This window comes from Seriola dumerili, unplaced genomic scaffold (genome assembly GCF_002260705.1).
Source record: "Seriola dumerili isolate Sdu_G_001 unplaced genomic scaffold, Sdu_1.0 BDQW01000089.1, whole genome shotgun sequence".
Lineage (NCBI taxonomy): Eukaryota > Metazoa > Chordata > Actinopteri > Carangiformes > Carangidae > Seriola > Seriola dumerili.
This window is the reverse complement of record NW_019174344.1, coordinates 546,754-567,196: the sequence shown is the minus strand read 5'-3', so window position 1 is coordinate 567,196 and position 20,443 is coordinate 546,754. Positions and strand designations below refer to the sequence as shown.

The window sequence follows — 20,443 nt, the reverse complement described above, 5'->3', positions numbered from 1 at the left end:
GTGACTACTTTAGTATTTAGAAACCACATTCATGACACCATTACAAAATAAAGTTACGACGTTTCTGATCAAACAATAAGTGCAACGCAGTTCCTGTTAGTTGAATTCTACTTTACACATATTATTCTCGCCATTAAACCTAATGTTTCCAGCTGAACAAAAGCGATTCAGGTTTCTAAAATACACCATCACCTATGTTAAATTTTGCCGCCCTCACATCATCAACAGAACTCATGCTTGTTTCCTTGAATGATGTGACTAGATTGTTACCTACAGACAGCAGTTTTATTTCAAATCTCCTGAATTCCTGATGCCATTCTCAAGTGATTGAGGATCACACATCAAATTCTGTCTTTTCTTTCCTTGAGTTACATTTACTGTAACCAACATGTCATCTTGCAAATGCCAAATGACTATAAAAGCACACTTTGTCTGCTAGACTGGTTCTCTCACTGATTTCTGAGATTGATCTGAATTGAAGTTGTAGCCTATTTAAGGCAAGCCACATATGTAAAGCCATCATAAAGACAATAAGAGAATGTTTGAGGTGGACTTAGTCCATTTTTGTGAAAGTAATGGTACTATATTGGTGCACACTATGTGTTATCAATAACAGTCAAAACTTAGTAAACTGCTCAATACATAATCATTTGTAGTAATCTGTAACTGTGGCTCCCAAAGTGGGGGTCAGGACCCCTTCAAGTGATCCCAATATAAGTTTGAGAGTCGAGGGTTGTGAGACAATTGACAGGCTAGAAGATAAAATGTAACGCTAATCTTATCTTTTAATCTAATGAATCCATGCAAAGCTCTACTACATCAGGCCTCTAAAATTATTTAAAGGAAATCACTCTGACAAATCACTCCTTTGTTAACCTGCTCAAAACTTACTCAGGGGGTCACAAATAGACATTGCTTTGTTTTAAGGGGTCAGAAGCCAAGAAGGCTGGGAACCAGTGAGCACTCAAACATGTAACTAGAACATGACTAATAGTCACTTAGCTCTTGTCAGTAGTTTATATGAGAGAAAATGACTGAAAGGGTGGGTAAACAGGTAGAAAAGAAAGAAATGTCACTGGTCAACTATATATGAAAAAATTAAGGCTGGGGTGTCGAATTGAGGTATAATAGTGGTATGTAATTTGATCAGCAGTTCACAAGTTCTACTATTGCTTTATTAAGGGATTTATAGAGCCAGCCATTAGACAGTTTCTCATACCACTGTGAATGTGAAGAAGAAAAAAGAAGAAACATTTTACCTTACATGACAGGAAAGCATCCCAACGAGGTTATGGGTTCTGTAGACAAGCAGAAGATGGGTTGATTGGTAATAGGGTTACTGGTGGAAAACCAGCAGATAATGAACAATGAAGTAATGATAGTCAGCTGCAGTAAAATATCAATGACAGTGGGCAAGACAGAAGAGTGTAAAATTATTTTTAAGGAGGCATCAGAGAGGAACTGCATACCGAAGGAGATAATCACCCCTTCAAATTGTTCACAAATATGAAAGAAAATTCCTTTTATTCTTTATGCACCCTTAAAAAGTATTCATAATTGACACTCCTACAGTCTGGGGCAGGTTATACCACATTTTTGAGATATGACCAATTGTTTAAAGTCAAGCCAAGGAATAATATGCACCAAATGAGTTGTATTCCAAATAAAGAACATTCAGTTTGTTTAACAGAGAGCAGCAAAGCTCTCTGCTGAGAGGACAAACTGATGTGTCATTGGTAAAAATCAAATTGGAAATTGTAGTTTGAGAAGTTTGAAACAAAGTTGATACTGTCTGATGTTCCTGTTGCTATGAACCACAAAATGTGATGTATTCAGGTAAATGTGTGAGCAGCTGCATGAAATAAGTGACTGGAATGGGCCAAAGACAGTTTGTTTCAGTAGAGATACAACTTGTTTTCAAAAGCCTTTCAAAAGAGAGTAACAACAAGACAAATGGACACTGAGCAGTCTTTATTGATATCATAATTTGAGCGCAGAAGCAACACCATGAAAATAAGTTTCAGTGTTTATATGCTATGTCATGCTTCAGTTTCATGCATTGCATCTTGCCTGTGTCACAGTGTATTTATAGTTTGATCAATTTAATTTAATTTTATACTTTTGTCTTCACACATACATGCCCCAATGTTGGATTGAATCTATTGTTTTTTTTTTAACAGTGCAGTATGTGCATGTGCATGACAGAGTGAAATCAACTTAATAAAATAATATTAATGAGCCTAATTATCTCCTGAAGATGGCAGTAAAACCACCTTCCACAAACCTTCAAAACAGAAGAAGAAAAAGGCGAGCAGCAGCATATCGATCAACGAAGAAGTAGAGACCCGGAGCAGGAAGTGTACGTTCATCGGTCCCATGTGTTTCTGTTCACTCGTTCATTCATTGTTGAAACGAGAACTTTAGCAACAATACATGCTGTAGTGTTTCTACGGCACACGGACATCATTGTGTTTTTAAGATACGATAAATTGTAATCACCAAAGACGAAACCGGTGGCGTCGCTGTAAGCAAACAGCAACGCTAGCTAGCTAACGTAGAATTCGCGCTAAAGTTGCTTGCAAAATCACAGGAAGTCTACTGCGATACCTGAATGAAAAGTGCAGTAGACACCAGCATGATCAAGGAAAACCGATGGAACATACCCCCCAATGCCCCAGCGTGCATGGAGAAGCATCTGTGCTCGGCGCAATACAGAGCAGGTTGGTAACAAGCCAGGCTAGCTTAAGGTTACACAGGTAAACACGTGGTGCCGCTAGTTAGTTAATGTTAGTCCGAGTCTGTTTACATCTTTACTGATGTGCAAGGGTCTGCTACTAAATTTGAGCCATATATAACTGGACAAATTGTTGAGTAAGAGTCATTTTTGTTCATAAAATTGATGCACATGCTCAGCATCTCAGCTCTTTAGTGCATGTGACAGGATAATAAGTAATCATGTCAAATAAATTGCACTTAGAAGCTTAAATATGATCTGCTCTGTGGATTGGATGGTTGCCGAATTAAATAATGGCTCCAAGTGATTCTCACAACTACCACAGCAGAATTAAAATGCAGCTGGTTTGCTAATGTGTGTGTGTGTGTGTGTGTGTGTGTGTGTGTGTGTGTGTGTGTGTGTGTGTGTGTGTGTGTTTTCCCCTGATTTCCTCTCAGATGGCACCCTGCTGCTTGGTGCCTCTAGCCTCACTGGCAGGAGCTGGCAGGGATCAGTGTGGATCTACAGTGACCCTGAGCAAGCCCCCAATGAGGGTTTCTGCAAAGCTGGTGTGCAGACTGAGGCTAGTGTCACAGATGTGAAATGGGTGTCAGAAAAGGGTGTTGTTGTTGCATCAGACTCAGGTAAGAAGCACTTTTGGAGCATTTACTATATGAGTCAAGCACTGGGCTCGAGAGTTAATTGACAAACTGGATTTGTTCCACTGTGCAGGTGCCTTGGAGCTCTGGGAACTGGCGGAGGATGAACGCCTGCTTGTGAATTGCTTCACCAAACATGAGCATGACCACATTGTCACTACAGTGAGCCCCATAACTGGAGCAAGCAGTGCCGTCACTGGCAGCATGGACTGCAGGTTAGATGGTATTTTATACAGATACATCCACTGTTGCATGAAGTGTCACTGCTGAATGAAACTCGGTTTGTTTTCAACTGTGGCCTTATCGTTTTAGTAATTACTTTTTTCATCACACTCATCACCGTGCATCTCTTTCCCTTTCTTCACTACAGAATTAAAGTATGGGATCTCAGTCAGGAGACAGTTGTCACTACCTACAATGGTAAGGGAATATCTCAAAATGCCTTTCAAAATAAGAGGAGCTGAATTTTATTAACCAGTCAAATTATATTCTGTTAAAGTTTTATAGATTTTATACATTTCATAATTATCATTTAGTATAAGTAATTCTACTAAAGTAAGGTAAAAACAAATCACCTCTTTGTAAATCATTCTTTTGAGTCATGTGTCCCCTGTTTTGTTTGTTTGATAAACTGATCAGGAATGATAGTGATTGGTGGTTTGCTGTGCATATCACTCATTAGCCACATCTTTATGTTTCCAAGAATTTTTTTATTATTATGTTATGTCATATCAGACACTCCTCTTCTAGATTAGCCATGGAAAGTGAGAACTGTGCAAGTTTTCCTTTTGTATCAAGCAGCAAAGAAGTTATATGTTTGAGTTAATTTGCTGTTACATTGCACGTCCTGCAATGTGACTATTGCACATGCTCACATCTCTATGGCAATGCGTAAACTATATATTGTGCAGCCCTATCCTACAGTTTTGGCAAAACATATGCACCTAATGCTGTCTAGTGATTTAAAGTGTGATTGCATAATAAATGGTCTTATTTGTAGAATATTGTTTTGACAAAACAAAATCACAAGCATAAAGATGGTAAAAACCATAACTGAATGTGTCTGTTAACTTATTTTTTTCCTCCAGTGCACACACAGCCGGTCAGATGTGTTGCCTGCAGTCCCACAGACGAATCTCTCTTCATCTCCTGTGGTCAAGTAAGATACTGATCAAGCATCACTGCGAACAGAACACCTAACATAACTGATGGAACTACGTGACTGTGCACATTATTTAAGAGGAACTGATTTTTTCCTCTTGTGCTGTAACATAAGAAAGCTACAATAAATTCTGTGTATTAACAGATACTCCACCATTAATAAAGTTGGATGAACTGCACAAGAGCAGAGAGAGAACTGTAAGAATATACTGTTGTCCTCCACCCTTCAGGATGGCCGTGTGCTGATGTGGGACAGGAGGAAGCCAAACAAACCAGCATCAAGAATAGGTGAGCAGCTTGTCCCACCTTAAACAACCAGGCTCAGACATTTTTCCCAGGTTGTTGACGGCGCTGGACTTAATTTTGCTACGGTGGATATTGGCATCACTGACAGATAACCATCTACCTAGTGATGGGTTTTGTCTGGCTGATTTAACCAACCTTGTGACTGTTCTTTCTGTCCCAGATATAGAGGCCCCCAGCTGCTCACCTACCACTGTAGCGTGGCACCCCCACCACAGAAGCACCATTGCTTTCGGTAAGGCCCAGCAGCTGATTATTGATGGACAGAGACATTAAATTGGCCATCCCTGCAGTTTTCATCATGTTCATTGTGCCTCAGGTGATGAGCTCGGCAGAGTGACAGTGAAAGATTTCCTGGGAACAGAACCGGCCCGGGTTGAGAACGTCCACAGCCGCAGAGTTAATGGGCTCGCTTTCTCCACACATAGGTAAATCTCAATTCTTCTACAATCTCAGATTCCTTCTATAATGTTTCTCTATGAAACTGTAACTTTTTCTTTCTTTCATTCCAGTGCCCCCTTGCTAGCGGCTGTCAGCGATGACTGCTCCCTTGCTGTTATGGACTCTGAACTGCAAGAAATGTGAGTCTCTGCACTTCAAACTAGGAAACGTCAGTCTCCTGTACCATTTTTAAAAAATTACTAATCCTATATTCTTTCTTCTGCTGTAGACTGAGAGATCGGCGACACCAGGACTTTGTCAAAGGTGTATCCTGGCTCCACGGGGGCTCTAACACCCTGACAACCGTAGGCTGGGATCATCTTGTACTTCACCACACGGTGGGTTCAGCTGCTGGAGCTCCAAACTCCTCCTCTTAGATTCAACAGATGGTCACACGCCTTGGAAGAGCAAGATTTCATCTTACTAAGTTTGCCCCTTATTTTTGAGGGGTGAATCTAAAGAAGTTAAATGTAATATGTGAGTGAGGAGATATGGATTGAGGTGTTTCATTGTCATTCAGTACTCAAGATATGTGCACAATATTTGGGCATTTGCTCTCCTCTCCTGGCCTTGGTGCATTGTGTTGCTCTACTCCCGCTCCACTTCTTTCACACTGTATAGCATTTCCATTAATGTATAATTACATTTGAGGCAACCCATTTGTATTGCATAATTTTACATTAAAGGTAACTTAATAGCAAGATCATTTTTAACATTTCTTTGTGTTTCCTGGATTCTACTATATGCCAGCAACTAAACCATTGTCATATATTGTCTCAGTCACAGAGGCAGACCCACAATTTACCCACTACTGGGTCAAAAGAGGGCAGTGTGTTTATATGTTCACGTGTGACAAGTGTGGGCAGGAGGCTCGAACGTTAACAAGATCACACGGGTGATTTGCAAAGTCAGTGGCAGTTAAGGGTGTCCCTGCTCATCCGTGGTCTGACGTAGACTGGACTTAAGTGTCCTAATCATTTTCACATGGTACCAGCATAATGTGTTGTGTCGCTAATAATGTCAATATTACCATAATAATTCACATCCTTGGATGTGTAGTGAAACAAACAGCCACCGAAACAACAGGAACACTTAACAGTGAGGCCCACTTTAGTGAAAGTTATTCCATAGTATTGCATTTGCCAAGTTACATGTGTTTTAACAGGAAAAATCATCTTTAGCCTTTAACCATGATTAAAGTTTATGGAAGCAATTTATTTCCTTCCCATCATCTTAACCATAGTTGTTTTGGTGCTGTCGTTATCAAAGGTAATTTCCTCTGTCACTACAAATGTAATAAAATAAATATACCCCAGGCATTAAAAGGTTTTTCATATATTTAATCCAGAAAGCATCATATATAACTGTTCTTTGCCTTCAACTGAATTACTACACTCTGAATGTATGATGTGGTGCGAAAAGGTGTGTACATTATCAGATCATGTTTAACTGTGTTTTTCATTTCACAAGGGAATTTTAACATTGAGACTGAGATCTACAAAACTCCTGAATCTCGAAAGAGAAAAGATGTAACAATATTATAACATTACTGATCACAGTATGTTGGTGCTTCTGTTCTCTTTCCCCTGGCTTATTATATAAAGTACAGCACAACTATCGTGCCTTTTTTGCAAAAAGAAAAAAAAAAGAAGAATCTGTGTCACATGCAGACACACACTGTTTTCACTTTTCAATGAGGCTTTTGTTCTTGTGGAGCCATCACCTGTCAGTTTCTGATTTAGGGTTTGTCCCCTGCTTAACTGATAATCTCCATAGATAACAAAGACAAAACACAACAATATAACATTCTGTAACATTTTTAAGGCATCAGAATACGAACGCAAAAGCTTCATGCTGTGCACAAAAAACTCAAGTACATTTATTAAAACACGCAGTTAATGCTTGAATAAATTTCCCAGTTAGGGACTTGGACAACATTTTGTGTAGCTTTGCTTTATGACCAATATATTTTAAATATTTTGATTACATGACTTTAACATGTACATACAACATGTTACAATAGTTCTTAAATCTTATATAAACGAATATGTACATCAATAACAGCATGTGCAGCTACACTGACACAAATGTTACCGCAGCAAATAACTGTTATACAAATGTAAAGACATTACCGAGAACAATAAATATGAGAAACAATCCGACTGAGAGATCAGCATGCTCTGACACATGTCTGAATTAACTGTTGGCTTTGCCCCAGTGGACCTACAAAACTGTAACAGTGGAAGAATATTGCAGTTGTGGGACATGAAATTACAGGCCACAATAATTACATCATACATTATTATTGTGTTTTACAATGAAGATTCCACACAAATCTATGAAAGACTTTTCATGTTCTACAAATTACTGTATAATGTCGATTCACTTTCACTCAGCTTGCAGTTTACAGCTATGAATAGCTTAAGCGAAAAGCATTTTATTAATAGGTTTTGCTTATACAATGAATATTACCCATGTGGCGCTGAAACTGATTACCTGACAGTGACAGTACATCCTTCAGAGATTGAGCATTACATTCAGACTACATCATTCATAACTGAGCACACCATTGTTTTGAGATATTTTTAACATGCCAACCATATTTCTGTAACTCAGTGCTTTTTCCCTGCAGCACAAACTCCTGTTAATTGCAAAATCACATATACAAACACATGGAATGTGTGCTGTACAGATGTGTCTAATTTCCACAGATTTTTAAGGTTCCCCTCTACTAACCGGGGTAATAGGCTGTTTGGTTCCAGGCCGAATTGTAAAGGTCATACCATACTGATGTTTTGACGGTCCGTTGCTGAAAGAAGAAGAAGACGTTCAGGATTATGAATGAATACTGCACCCAAACACTGGGCTTATTGACCTAAAAAGTGAATGTGTCATGTCTGAGCAGTGCAAGTCTTACCTGGTGGGAACCTTCATCGAGGACGTTTCATATTTTTTGGCCACTTTTCCCTCCAATTCCCTCATGTCCAGGGTTGCTGCTTTGTTGACCACAGGGTAATTCTTGCTTTGTGGTGTGGCTTTGGGGACAACAGGGACCTTATTGTCCTCACTAGACAAGGGGGCCTCCCAGTCATCAGAACCAGACTCTGCCTCCTTCACCGGAGCCATTTTGTGGTCCATTTCCAACATCTTCTTTTGTAAGATGCTCAGGAGTGTGGCCTGACTCGGGGAAAGAGTGGATGGTAGCTGAGGAGGGGCTGATTGAGGTTTTGTCTGGACATGAGGCTTTGGTTTGACATTGATGTCAGGAGGTGGGAGTTTTGGAGCTGCTGGGGGTTTTGGAGGGGGGGACAGAGCCGGAGGTGCAGGTGGAAGGGTCACAGGAGGTGCTGGTGCCTTTTTCACAGGAGGGTCAGGTGGACGGACGGAAGGAGGGGGCATCATAATCTCTTCTAAATCATCAAACTCTGGGGGAGGAGGGAGTAATGGCATGCTTATCTCCTCTTTATTATCCTCAGGCTGTGTGGATTGAGTCTTTGGGGGGCTTTGCTCTGCATTTTGTTTCTGCTCAACCAGGTTCGTTGCACTTGGGGATGCAGCTGCTGTGATCCTATTGAGAGCTGGACTGGTAAACGGCATCTGATCCCTGTCCAGTGCAGGACTTCTGGATTTTTCTGGAGTCTGAATTGTTTGCGTATGTTTCACAGGACTGAGAGAGTTTGGACTCTCCTGTATTCTTTCTTGCAATGTAAGAGAAGAGGACGAGTTTAACCTTGGGACAACAACAAAGGAATTGGGACTCGAGTCACTCGGGTGAATGCTTGTGCTTGGCTGCTCGTTCTTCTTGGCACTGTTTTCCCGCGACAGGGAGTGAGTTGATCTATGTTTATCTCTTTCCTTAGCCGCCATTAAAAGAGCCAGCGGGGAAGCTGCAGGCCCCTCTCGTGCCCCGTTGGTTTCACCACTCTTCAGGCTGCGTAGTTTACGATCTAATAACGGACTGAATTTAGGTCTTTGATATGGAGATCCTTCAAGGTTCCCTTTGCTGGGCTCTGAATTCACCTGAGAACTGTTCACTTTCAGAAGCTGTGGTGACTTCTGAGGAGTAGTCAGGAGCAGTTTGGTTATTTCTGGCTGTGCTGAACCTGTCCCTGTTTTAGCCTCCTTGTTTGGCTCAGATAGGGGTGGTTGAGAGGGCTGTGTTATTTGTAAGTTCTCCTTCAGCTCCTGTACATCTTTTGAAACCGGTTTAGTCGGTGTAGCCGCTTTAGGCACTTTCCCATCCACCTGGACAAGCACTGGTGCAGAGTTAACGGACCCAGAATCTTCCAGGAGTAACATCTGCTTGGGTCTTGTGTCACGATTCTCATGACTGCTGAGAGGTGAGGTTTCAGGGACATTGTAAAGCTTTGCTGTGTTTTGGGGATTAAAGGTGGAGAGCGTGGGTGTATGCACAGGGGGAGGTGGTGCAGGAGTCTGTGGTGGGGAGTCAAGGTTGGACATAGAGGACAGTCTAATGGGCTTTGGAGGTGGTGTCTTATAAGTCTTCTGTTGCTTTTCAGTAGGGGGTAGTGGGGGGGCAAATTTTGGATGCTCAGGAACTTTGGCCGCTGGTGGACTAGAAATGGGCGTGGATGACGCAGAGCCGGTAGACAAAGTAGATGGAGGCTGTGGTGGAGCCATTGTTGGCCGTTTTAAGAAGCCTAGATCGTTCTCCACGGGCGCTGTCTGTGGAGGGGCTTTTGGAGCAGGCATGGAAGGAGGCTGAAGGGTTGCCAGGTCTGGACTGTTTAGGTCACCCAAGAAGTCTGGAGGAGGGATAAAAGTCCCTGGAGGGGGTGGAGGTGCCATAGAGGGAGGGGGAGGAACAAATATTTCCCCCTCCACAAGATCAGGCACAGATATAACTGATCCGTTGTACAGCTTTTCTCCACCGACTGTGAAAGAAGAGAAGAGAGAGAATGACTGAGTAAACCTCACTACGTTGTAGAGCAGGAGCACTAACAGTGATTAACATGCGCTGCTGCCTCATGTTTAAGCATTTACATTAGACAGAAATATTCAAAAACAGTGATATGGATGTGACAGTGCTTCCACTCTACATCAATGTCAAATTCACTGTGTGGAAATGGCGAATAAAAGCAGAATATCTTAAAAGGGAGAAATAACTGCAAATATCATGGGTCGAGTAACGGCAAAGTCTAAATGCTGAAATGAGTTTTAACCTAATAAACAAGTAAGATGATAATCTTACTCAATACAGAATTGCTTAAATTCTATTAATGCAAACACTCCCATTCTGTAAATAACCTTGCCAGCTGGAATGGCTGTTTGGGCACATTCAGAAGGGTTATTGAGCAACTGCCTGGGCAAACATTTACCTGCTCTACATTTTCAAGCCTTTATAGAGTCATTCTGATTGCTGTGATCTATCAACTGAGTCTGAGTAAAGGCACCACAAATGATCTTCGTCCTTCAGAGTGTAAATAAAAGACTTCTAGCCTTTGCTGTGTTAAACCTAAAGCACATATCTGAGGTAGTTGGACGCTCACCTGAACCGTTGGCCTTTGGACCATTGACAGGGGGAAGAAAGGGGACTTTGGGTGTTGGGACGGCAAACCCTTGAAAACTATCAGATGACTGTGAGGAAAAAAGAAAACACCGTCATCTGTTGATATTTCTGAGACACAAGAAATAAAGTGTGGTTCAAGAACAGTGGTAATGATTAAATAAAACCTGCATCCTGTTCTAGATGTATTGAAAAGAGTTTTTTTCAGTTTCTTTTCTGGCAACTATTCACTCCCAGAGTGAACAAACCAGTTCCTAGCTATTGCAGCGCTCAGTGTTCCTTGAAAACAGATTAGCATAGAGCAAAAGTTGCTTCCAAATAATTTTATTTGCTCTGAGGTCGTGGTATTGAGAGACCTAGTGACAGTTAACAAAATGCCTTATTTGCAAATACTTTAGACTTAAACCTGTAAAAAAAAAAAAAACATTGACAAAAATACAATAAAATGTATTCTTAGAGAAATTGTAACTCAATGTTTGAATGTGTGAATGTATGTGTCTCTTTCCATTTTAAGGCTAATCCATAAGGTTTGTCCCAATGAGACTGGAGGTAACATGCTGCTATGGAATCGTTTTTGTACCAAACACTTTCACATACTTCACTCATGAGGAATACCTGGTGAATCAGAGGATACACCTATTATTCTTCACATTGTCTGCCGCTTAACGTGGGCCTGGCTGAGAAAATTGCAGGCTGTCACTTAGATACCTGTGTGTTTGTATGAATGTATGTGTGAGTGTAAGAGAGAGGCAAAAAAAAAAAGAGAGCGTCGAAGAGATTTGCTGTTCTCTTCACAGCCCAAACGCCAGCAAAGATAAACACAGACTGTGTTGACACAATACAAGTCCATGAGATTTAACAGGGTACATGCCCTTCAAAAGGGCAGAAAATCATTCCAACAACACATTTTTTTTTTTTTTTTTTTTTTACTGCTGTAACTCTTGATGTAAAGGCCCTTTGAGTAATTTGCCAATGCAATAACAAAACAGCAAGTTCACACCAGTTTCACTTCAAAAAACTGTATCTATTTAAACAAGCTGGTGATGAATCATGATCTAAAAGTTGCTGAGATAAAGTTTGTAAGCCCTTTAAAATGCTTGTGTATATAAATGTCATAAAACTACTCAAACTCTAGACCGATAAAGTTGTTGTACAAAAACAAACTGAGAATGAAAATCAGTTGGATGTCTGCCTGATATCACACCTAGAATGACACCAGTCTCTCTTTGCTTGTAATCATAGGACTTCTGTAGCTTCCTGGAAAAGCATATGAACCCTGCACCACAGGCCAAGGGTGTGTCACTAAAGATGGCGTATGATCCAGTTTGATTTCATCTGTTTGTTCACTGCGTCGTGACTCACTTTCATCTGTCACTGCAGTCTGAGCTGTCTTGCTGGGTGTGCCACATCCAACACATGCCACAGACGCATTCATAGAACACTCCCAAACACTGAGGTGTGTTAACCCAGAGCAGATATGAACTCTTTGTTTGTATCTGCACCCTGATGATATAATGGAAAGCCTGATAGTCATATGGACTGTTGATGTAATGCTATGAGTGAAATAAAAAACACTTAAAAATGAAAACTTTGTTAGCATGTGGACAAAACAGCAATACACTTGCAATACAGAGTAGTGGATGAAGTATTGGGTTATTTTACTTGAATAAATGTAAAAATATGCCAATACAAGTACATTGAAAATTCAAAATTCTACTTAAGTTAAAGTAATAACAGTAAAATGTACAAGCAAAAGTGCTTATTATGCTGCACAATGACCCCTGTGAGCATTACACTAGCAGTGAGTGAATGACTGTACCTTGTAATTTATTATTTCTGACAGTAATTTTTTTTTATTTAGATTTCTATTTTTGAAACTGTGAAACGGAAATCACTTCTTAATGCACCAAATGAATATAATGAGATAATTATAATGGATTCTTGCATTTTGAAATATTATTTCACTGTTCTAGTTCTTGTGTTGCAGTATCTACTGTAGAATAGCCTGTATGGTGATATCATCTGTGTTGTGGATAATGGATAATGATGATATCATTGTTCACAACCATATTGCACATGATTCCCAGAAACATATCAGTGTAATCCCTCCCACATGAGAGTATATTTTAGGTATTAGAAAGAAAAGTGTGTCAGTGAACAGATAAACAGCTCCAAACTCAACAGACTCCAAAGTTAAATAAGAAAATATGTTTTACCCAACTCAGACCAATTTAGTTTAGATTCTCACATGTTGTGTCCCAGTGATTGTTTAAAATGACCCAGATTTACACCCATTCTGCCAAACAATAAACTGTTCATTATCCGCTAATTTGCATCTGTGCAGTTCTGCAGATGTGGAGTGAAGATATGTAATCCCTACAATTCAGGTAAACAACGCTTAACAACGACACTTACTGAAATACTCACAGCGTGATGTTTGACGGTGGGTCTTGCCCGCACACTGGCAGTCCCTGACTCAGGGATCGCTGGTGCATCCAGCACCAACTCCACATTGTCTGAGGAAATAAAAAAAGCAGAGCATTATTATCCTCTGGCAGACCTCTTATAGCAAAACAGGTTTCGACGTAACATTTCAGCCATTCAAATTCTGCTCAAAGCCCCATGAATAATTTGACTAGAAAGGACAAATTAAGGGGTTGGAGCAAGACGCAGTAACCCTCCGAAACTGCGCTGCTGTCTGACTGTCTATTGTTCCTCAGTAGAGGTCAGTCCAGCTGATTATCTACTGTGTGATCCCATGTGCTGTTACAGCTCTGTTGTTGACAACTGAATAGTTCTGCACAACTGAGCAGATGACTTTTATCTCTATTTACATTTCACCATTGTGTTCACTCAGTTAAAGTGGCAACTGAACTTAATTACAGCAACACAACTTGTAGTATAAAACACAATAATGTCTAAATACCAAAAAACTTATAAGAAGCTTCATAAATTTGTACTGGATTGTTTGGATTGTATATATTTCCATTCTGTTTAAATAAATGGCATCAGGACAGCTAAACATTGATATTTCAATGCATTTAGAGTTGTTTACATTTTTATACATTGTACTGGAAAAAAAATGTGCAATGTTTGTGTATTTTGAATCCAACGTGACAAAGAGATTATTTATATTATTCTGCAATGTTACGGGAAATGTAAAAAAAAAAAAACAGCCTAAAGGTCTTTGTCTTACATCGTCATCAGGCATTAGTCAATGACTAAACTTTTCTCCATCAAACTTTAGATGTAGAAGTATAAAAAACACCATTCTGCTAAACTCCATGGTAACTGATAATATCACAAGTCACCAGGGTTGGTTGAAGAAAAGAAATTTAGAAGTTGCACATTCCTTCGCTTTTCATTCCAGTGTCATGTTGTTTGTCCAATAAGCGACTGATGACAGACATTTGACACTGAGAGTCACTTAGTCTGCACGTTCTGTAAGTGCTCTAAAGCGATTTTTCATCAGGGCTGAAGAAAGAGAAACCTAAGGGCTTGACATTGTAAATAGGGAAGGAAAGCAAAGTGTTTTTCCTCACATTTTTTCTTTAGTCAAGAAGATATGATGGTGCCACTCCAAAAAAAACAAAAAAAAAACAATTCAGTATGGATGACTGCAGAAAGAATTGGCCGTGGTACTAAGCCAGTCTAACCAAATTATTGTCTGATTTAAATAGACAAGTGTTCTCTCTCACGTTGTAGATTTGCATAGCAATTGCTCTTGTTTCCTGCTGTTGCTTGTCAAATGGAATAAAATGTCATGTAAAGCTGGGCAGTTCATCAGGAAGCTGATATCAACATGTGGAGAGTTGATCTGAGTTACCATAATGTTGTGATACAGCTTTTAAGTTGTCTTTTCCTGGTCTTGAAGGCGGCAGAACGCTTACGTGGTTCAACTTTTGTTTATGGTGAGTGAATGCATGGACATCATTCACATTACTAGTGACTTCTTCTCAAAGATTTCTAATGCAAATACCATGGTCTGACCATGTGACAAAAAAAAAAAAATCAAAACTCAAGGTCCATTTATTATATTCTTCCAGCGCTTTCAACCGCATCTCACAGTCTACCTCAAAGGATGGAGTCTGCTCATTTGTTACAGTATCTACAGCATGCATGCTGTTATATGTTGTTAGTTCTTATAGTATTAATAAATACCTGAAACAGTTTATCATATATCAGGGTGCTTCTGAATATTTCACCTGTAATAATTCTGGCTGATCATTTTGTTGTGTATCTGAGACTATAGCTCACTTATATTCACATAAAGGACATTCAATCTTTCTGTAAACAAGCCAGAACTGTAATAATCAGTCAAACAAATACACTGGAAGCGGCTTTTTTTAGCCATAAGTCCAATAACTTATAGAGATGTTCAGTTACGCAATTCTCCCTCCTGGCTGGAGTTTCTAGAAATGCCTATATGCTGCACCTAAATCAGGGCAATTACAGAAGACAGGTCAATACGACTCCAGATATACAAGGTCAAACAGATGCAGGCATAGAATAATAACATTAAAAAAACAGATTTTTCATGGATATTCCCTTGTTGACAGACAGTCATTCAATGTCATTTAAAATGCTGAATATTGCTGAGATTTCCTTTTATCAGCCACTTACATCATCAGTTATAAAGTCTACGTCAGCCTCGTGGAAACAGGCTTTAACACTTCTGTCCATGTCAACCCCAAGTACAAAGGTCGTGTTAGTCTTCAGCAAACCGTATTCTCCATTATATCCCACAGTAAAGGCCCTGTAAGCAGCGTACTCACCCATGTCCCTGATTTTGATATTGGTGTCGAAAAGAGACTGGTTCTTTCGACCCAGAAAATTCAGCGTCCCCTTCCTCATGATTATTGTTTAGTGGATGTGTAGACGCGACTGCACGGCTCAGCGGGGACTATTGAGACATTTTGATCAGCAGGTAAATCCGACGTAAAGCGCAGGTGAGCTACTTTTAACGACAGGTGCACCGCTGGGCTCCAGGTGAACCTGATTCCAGTGGTTTGGTGCAGTCTTTTCGGGACAGACAGAGAAAATGGAGCTGACCACGCCTCCTCCCCTTTCACTGTGCCTCCCTGTGTGTCTACACTCCCAACAGGTGAGGCCTCGGCTCTCCTTTCTCAGCGACATTCCAGCGCAGATCTCACCTGCGTGTACCTGCGCACCGAATGAGCTGCGCTTCGCTTTAACAATATTAACTGTTCACTGTATAGAGTACTCTCACTGCCCAGCTTTGATTGCCCTCAAATGAGTCCGTCATCATCATCATCATCATCATCATCATCATCATCATCATCATCATCATCATCATCATCATCACCTTCAAAGCTCTGTAGTCTACAAACTTGGCAGGGCAGACATTAACAGTGTTTTCACCTGGAGGGATTATCAGGACAATTTGATTAACAGTCACCATAAATATGTTCAGGAACACAGTTTAACTTTACAGCACCTTGATAAAAAGCCAATAGGCTTTTATTTAATAAGGGTCACCAGTGTTTTGGCTTTCAACAGGAAATCACATGTCAACGGGAAATGAGCTGGCTATTTGGTCTTATACTTGTCAATGTGTAATAAAACTGATCTGATCACAAATAAGTAAATGTTATGATACACTTTATTTTTATAGCACCTTTCAAAACCAGAGTTATGAGGTGATCCACAGGTGGAACATACCGTAGGTTAAATGCAACTCTGATGTACTTGTACTTGAGTATCTTCATTTTATTTGACTTTATACCTGCACTTCACCTCATTTCCGAAAGTAAGTAACTCAGTTAAAATGAACTCCACTTCAAACAGCCACAAAATTACATTACCGCACCCTACATGTTAATGCATCAGTAACATAACAGTGTAACACAAGTAGTGATACTTTAAGTACATTTTGCTGAAAATACATGTGTATGTTTACTTTTATATGTAAGTAAGTATTTTTTTATAGTGTGGTATTGCTTCTTTTACTGAAATTATCTGAATACAACTTCCATCACAAATTAAATGATCATGATATACAACAAGAGCTGGACAGTCATTAATATAACCTATCAGGATGAACTTCTGGTTACAACTGCCAGGGAAAACAGGCCTCAACACAGAACATCTGAGTTGCATTAGCATGATGTTTCCACTTCCTTAAGTTACCCATATTTCAATTCACCTACCATAGTACCATGCAGTTTGTTCTGAAAGCACACTATTTTAACAGTGAATAAATGATGAAACAAAGAATAATGATGAACAAATTCTAATTTTACGGTCACAAGCTTTGAGCTACTATTAGTTCAAAAATAGCACAAACGTAATTGAGCCATTAAGTCATCAAAAGAATCACTAGAATGAATTGGAGCCATTGTAATCCAGTGTGTCTTTGTCTGAAACCTCAACATAATAAATCAGCAAGTGCCATGCTATTTATCCCTCTGGGTATTTGCTCAGTTAGTTATTGATTAAGGTTGAAACATTATGGGTTTTTTTATTCATCCATTTTTTAAAAATCTTTATAACAAATCTGTGCCATCACTTAGGTATTCCATGGCAATATTTACCTAAGGAAGGTGAAGCATGTGACCTACTGTATATAAGCAGGATAACTGTAAAGATGATGTTGGAGAGCCTAGGCCAAAGAGGATCAAGAATCCTCTAAAGCTCAGGGTGAGCTAACGCATGACAGCCTACAATCCCATTCACCCACTTTTGCATGTTAGCTAAACCAAGATCTCAGGTTCTTTGTGGCCTTGGAGCTGCAGGGGTAAACAGTTTGGCTGTTTACAGCTGACACTTGACAAACTTGATCACACTAATGGAAAGAAACTAAGGAGGCTACATTTACTCAAGTACCATAGTTTGTACAATTCTCCAATACTTTTGCCTTACTAAGGCACCCTGTTGTGTTTCTATTCATCTTTTTCATCTTCCTCTGCCATGGGAATCTATTGCAGCCCCTAGATGGTAAAAAGTCTTGAAATTTGGCACACTGATTGGGAACACTCTTGTGATGCTTTTCACCAAGTTTCATGTCTGTGCCTCAAGTGCTTTAGCACCAACAGCAGGTCAAAGTTGGAGGTGTGTTCATACGTGTAACTTTTGAACCGTATTTTCAAAAATAGTACCATTGGATTCAGTGCACCCTATGATGTCAATTACTGCCATATTGGATTTTCCGCCATATTTGCGTTTATGACTCTTTGGACACACTCCAATTTTCACTGAAATCGGCACAGAGTAAGCACAAGCCTCACAAAAGTTATGACATGCATTTTTGATTTTCGAAAGTGTTCATCAGTCACAGCCGATTGAAAATGGCAGCGATGCTGCGAAACAGGAAGCTTTTACAAATGAAAACTAAACTTTGTACATGGTGTCATGACCCCATCAGGAAGTAGCACAAGAAACCCAGTGTCCTTTGACCTCTACTGGGAAAGAAAAGAAAATTTGTATTTTGCCTTAAAACTGTTGACGCCTTAAAATCAAACCTCCTGTCAGATCTTTACTTTAAAGACATTTATCTGATAATACTTGCTTACATTTACTTTGTGGTATCACTACTTTTACTTAACTAAAGGATCTCAATGCCTCTTCCACTACTGGTTGGTACATATCCATGAATCTTACTTAGATCTTAATCTAATAAAGTTGATCTGTTTCCTTGATCCGATTAATATTAAATGAAAGATGGCAAATATTCACATCTTAATATATATTTTAATTAAAGAAGTGAAACTGAGTAAGTTTTGCCACATGCTTTTAATTGCATAATAGCAGATTTTTAAAAGGTCTTTTTTCTCTCCCTTCTGGCTACAGTCGCTGTGTTCCCGTCAAGTCTGGCTGTCGCACCTGTACCTCAGTTGTCCTGGAGACAAACCAGACTGGTCCATCCAGTTCCTCTGTCCTAAGTGGGGATTCATGATGCCGACTAATGCTGGCTGAAATGTGAAGAATGTGCTGGCAAGAGCTTTCAGTGCTGTACCTGCCTTAGAAATACTGAACTGAAATACTGAACATGCAGAAAGGGTTTAGTCTCATTCATTCATTTTATTATTCAACTTTTATTCAGTATCTAGATCTGCTCATCTGGTGAGGAGAAGCACACTGATGGCAGTTTTTTGAGAGATGAATAAAATGTTTCTCTTATCTCTCTTAATTGCATATAAACGAATAAATCCACTTTGCATGGTTGATAAAGGTTTTATCACATTTTATTGAAACACGGCTGTATCGCGATGGCAGATTGAGCCAGTAGAGGCAGGAGTATGATGAGATGGTAAGACCTTTCTGATCAACTTCTGCTCTCCTCTGCTCTGCTCCCATGTAGTTTCAGCCACAAATCATATGGACCCTGGCCTGTGCATTACAAAAAAAATGTAAATGAGCACAAATACAACGGACATAACTGACATCTACAGGAGGAAACGGAGACCGAAAAACCATAAGCATTTTTTCCATTCCATTATGATGAGGTGTGCACTGGTTGTAAATGGAAATGAAACTACGGATTATCACTAAATCAAATCTATTGTGTGGAAGAACAAGTACAGTTACTTAGACAGCAGCGGTTAGACCTGCATCTGAAGACAGTTTCCATTTTCATCAAAGTAGTTGCTGAAAAAATGAAAACTGTCCACAGTGACGTCTTTTCTGCACTTGCATGACGGTCTTTCACTGTCTTCATGCTTTTATTGTAAACCAGCAGCCTACTGCAGTGTGTCTGACAGCAGATGGAGGAGCTTTAAGAGGGTCTAAATAACCCAGTGGCTGCCAGTCATCCAGTAAAAGTAGGGTAAGCTGAGAGAACACTTAAGGAAAGAAGATTTATGAATATAGCCTGATATTTTGAAACTGTCTCACGGAGCTGTGATTCTGTTTTTTAAAAATGGATCTTTGTTAGTCAGTTCATTTTCTAACTTACAGTTCAAATACACTGTATGTGTGAACTGCTCAAATACCTCCTGAATATTAAAATAAAAGTTACTGCTGCATTTTATGGTTAGCTATCTGCTTCATGTACCTCTGTGTTCACCTTTTTTTCCCCCTAGATGTCAGTGACCTCCCTGGCTGTTGAGGTCGAGTTCATGTCAGTGTGTGCAGGAAGAGAGCAGCTACAGCTTCACAGTTTTGTTTGACTTCCAGACTCTGAAGACCTCTGAACTGCAGTAAACTCCAGCTATGGTCCACGTTTTTTCACCTGTGAGGTGGTGACAGGACTTTGACATTAAAGACCACAATGAAAAATAACCCCTTTTTTAAAATCTTATGTACAGCACCTTCAAACATGTTTTGAAAAGGTCTTACTAATAACGTCTGACAATACAGGTGAACATCAGTAAACACCCAGTCACAGTTTATGATATATGGTTGATAAATTTGTTTCATAGAAGGTTTTCCGCCACGCCGGTCAGTCCAGACTGAAATATTTCAGCAATTGAATGGATTACTGTGATATTTGGTGCAGGCATTTGTGGTCTCCAGAAGATAAATCAGACTGTATATAAAAAATTGACAAAACAAAACAAAGCCTGGGGGGAGATATGCTGAAATACATTCACAGTTGGAAAAACTCAACTTGCTTAGTGAGCTGCATACGATCAAGATTATTTCAGCCCATTCCCAACCAAAATAAGGAGAAACAAGTCT

At 39.7% G+C, this 20,443-nt stretch overlaps 2 protein-coding genes across 3 annotated transcripts; one reads left to right on the top strand and one right to left on the bottom strand.

The window, feature by feature from the left end:
• The first annotated feature begins 2,337 nt into the window (after window positions 1–2,337).
• wdr77 (WD repeat domain 77) lies at window positions 2,338–5,980 on the top strand. Its single transcript, XM_022745665.1, has 10 exons — window positions 2,338–2,720; window positions 3,172–3,357; window positions 3,446–3,587; window positions 3,743–3,792; window positions 4,461–4,531; window positions 4,764–4,821; window positions 5,000–5,071; window positions 5,156–5,264; window positions 5,349–5,417; window positions 5,507–5,980. Exons 1-10 carry the CDS (start codon window positions 2,612–2,614, stop codon window positions 5,652–5,654), a joined length of 1,014 nt encoding a protein of 337 aa, XP_022601386.1. The 5' UTR covers window positions 2,338–2,611; the 3' UTR covers window positions 5,655–5,980.
• Window positions 5,981–6,085: 105 nt separating this feature from the next.
• Window positions 6,086–15,944, bottom strand: LOC111222098 (uncharacterized protein C6orf132 homolog). 2 transcript variants are annotated; one of them, XM_022745663.1, is made up of 5 exons: window positions 15,580–15,944; window positions 13,220–13,320; window positions 10,788–10,875; window positions 8,195–10,172; window positions 6,086–8,086 (listed from the first exon to the last, which is right to left on the bottom strand). In XM_022745663.1, exons 1-5 carry the CDS (start codon window positions 15,656–15,658, stop codon window positions 7,993–7,995), a joined length of 2,340 nt encoding a protein of 779 aa, XP_022601384.1. In that variant the 5' UTR covers window positions 15,659–15,944; the 3' UTR covers window positions 6,086–7,992. The 2 variants fall into 2 exon arrangements, with proteins under 2 accessions (XP_022601384.1, XP_022601385.1); XM_022745664.1 differs by having other exon boundaries at window positions 13,232–13,320.
• Between the last annotated feature and the right edge of the window lie 4,499 nt (window positions 15,945–20,443).

Excerpts from the sequence above, each read along its gene's own strand:
- LOC111222098 (XM_022745663.1), bottom strand. The coding sequence starts at position 15,658 with ATGAGGAAGGGGACGCTGAATTTTCTGGGTCGAAAGAACCAGTCTCTT. Across the intron at positions 13,321-15,579 it reads TATCAAAATCAGGGACATGG|ACAATGTGGAGTTGGTGCTG; the intron begins GTGAGTACGCTG and ends TTATTTCCTCAG. Across the intron at positions 8,087-8,194 it reads TCGATGAAGGTTCCCACCAG|CAACGGACCGTCAAAACATC; the intron begins GTAAGACTTGCA and ends TTCTTCTTTCAG.
- wdr77 (XM_022745665.1), top strand. The coding sequence starts at position 2,612 with ATGAAAAGTGCAGTAGACACCAGCATGATCAAGGAAAACCGATGGAAC. Across the intron at positions 3,358-3,445 it reads TGTTGTTGCATCAGACTCAG|GTGCCTTGGAGCTCTGGGAA; the intron begins GTAAGAAGCACT and ends TCCACTGTGCAG. Across the intron at positions 5,072-5,155 it reads CAGAAGCACCATTGCTTTCG|GTGATGAGCTCGGCAGAGTG; the intron begins GTAAGGCCCAGC and ends ATTGTGCCTCAG.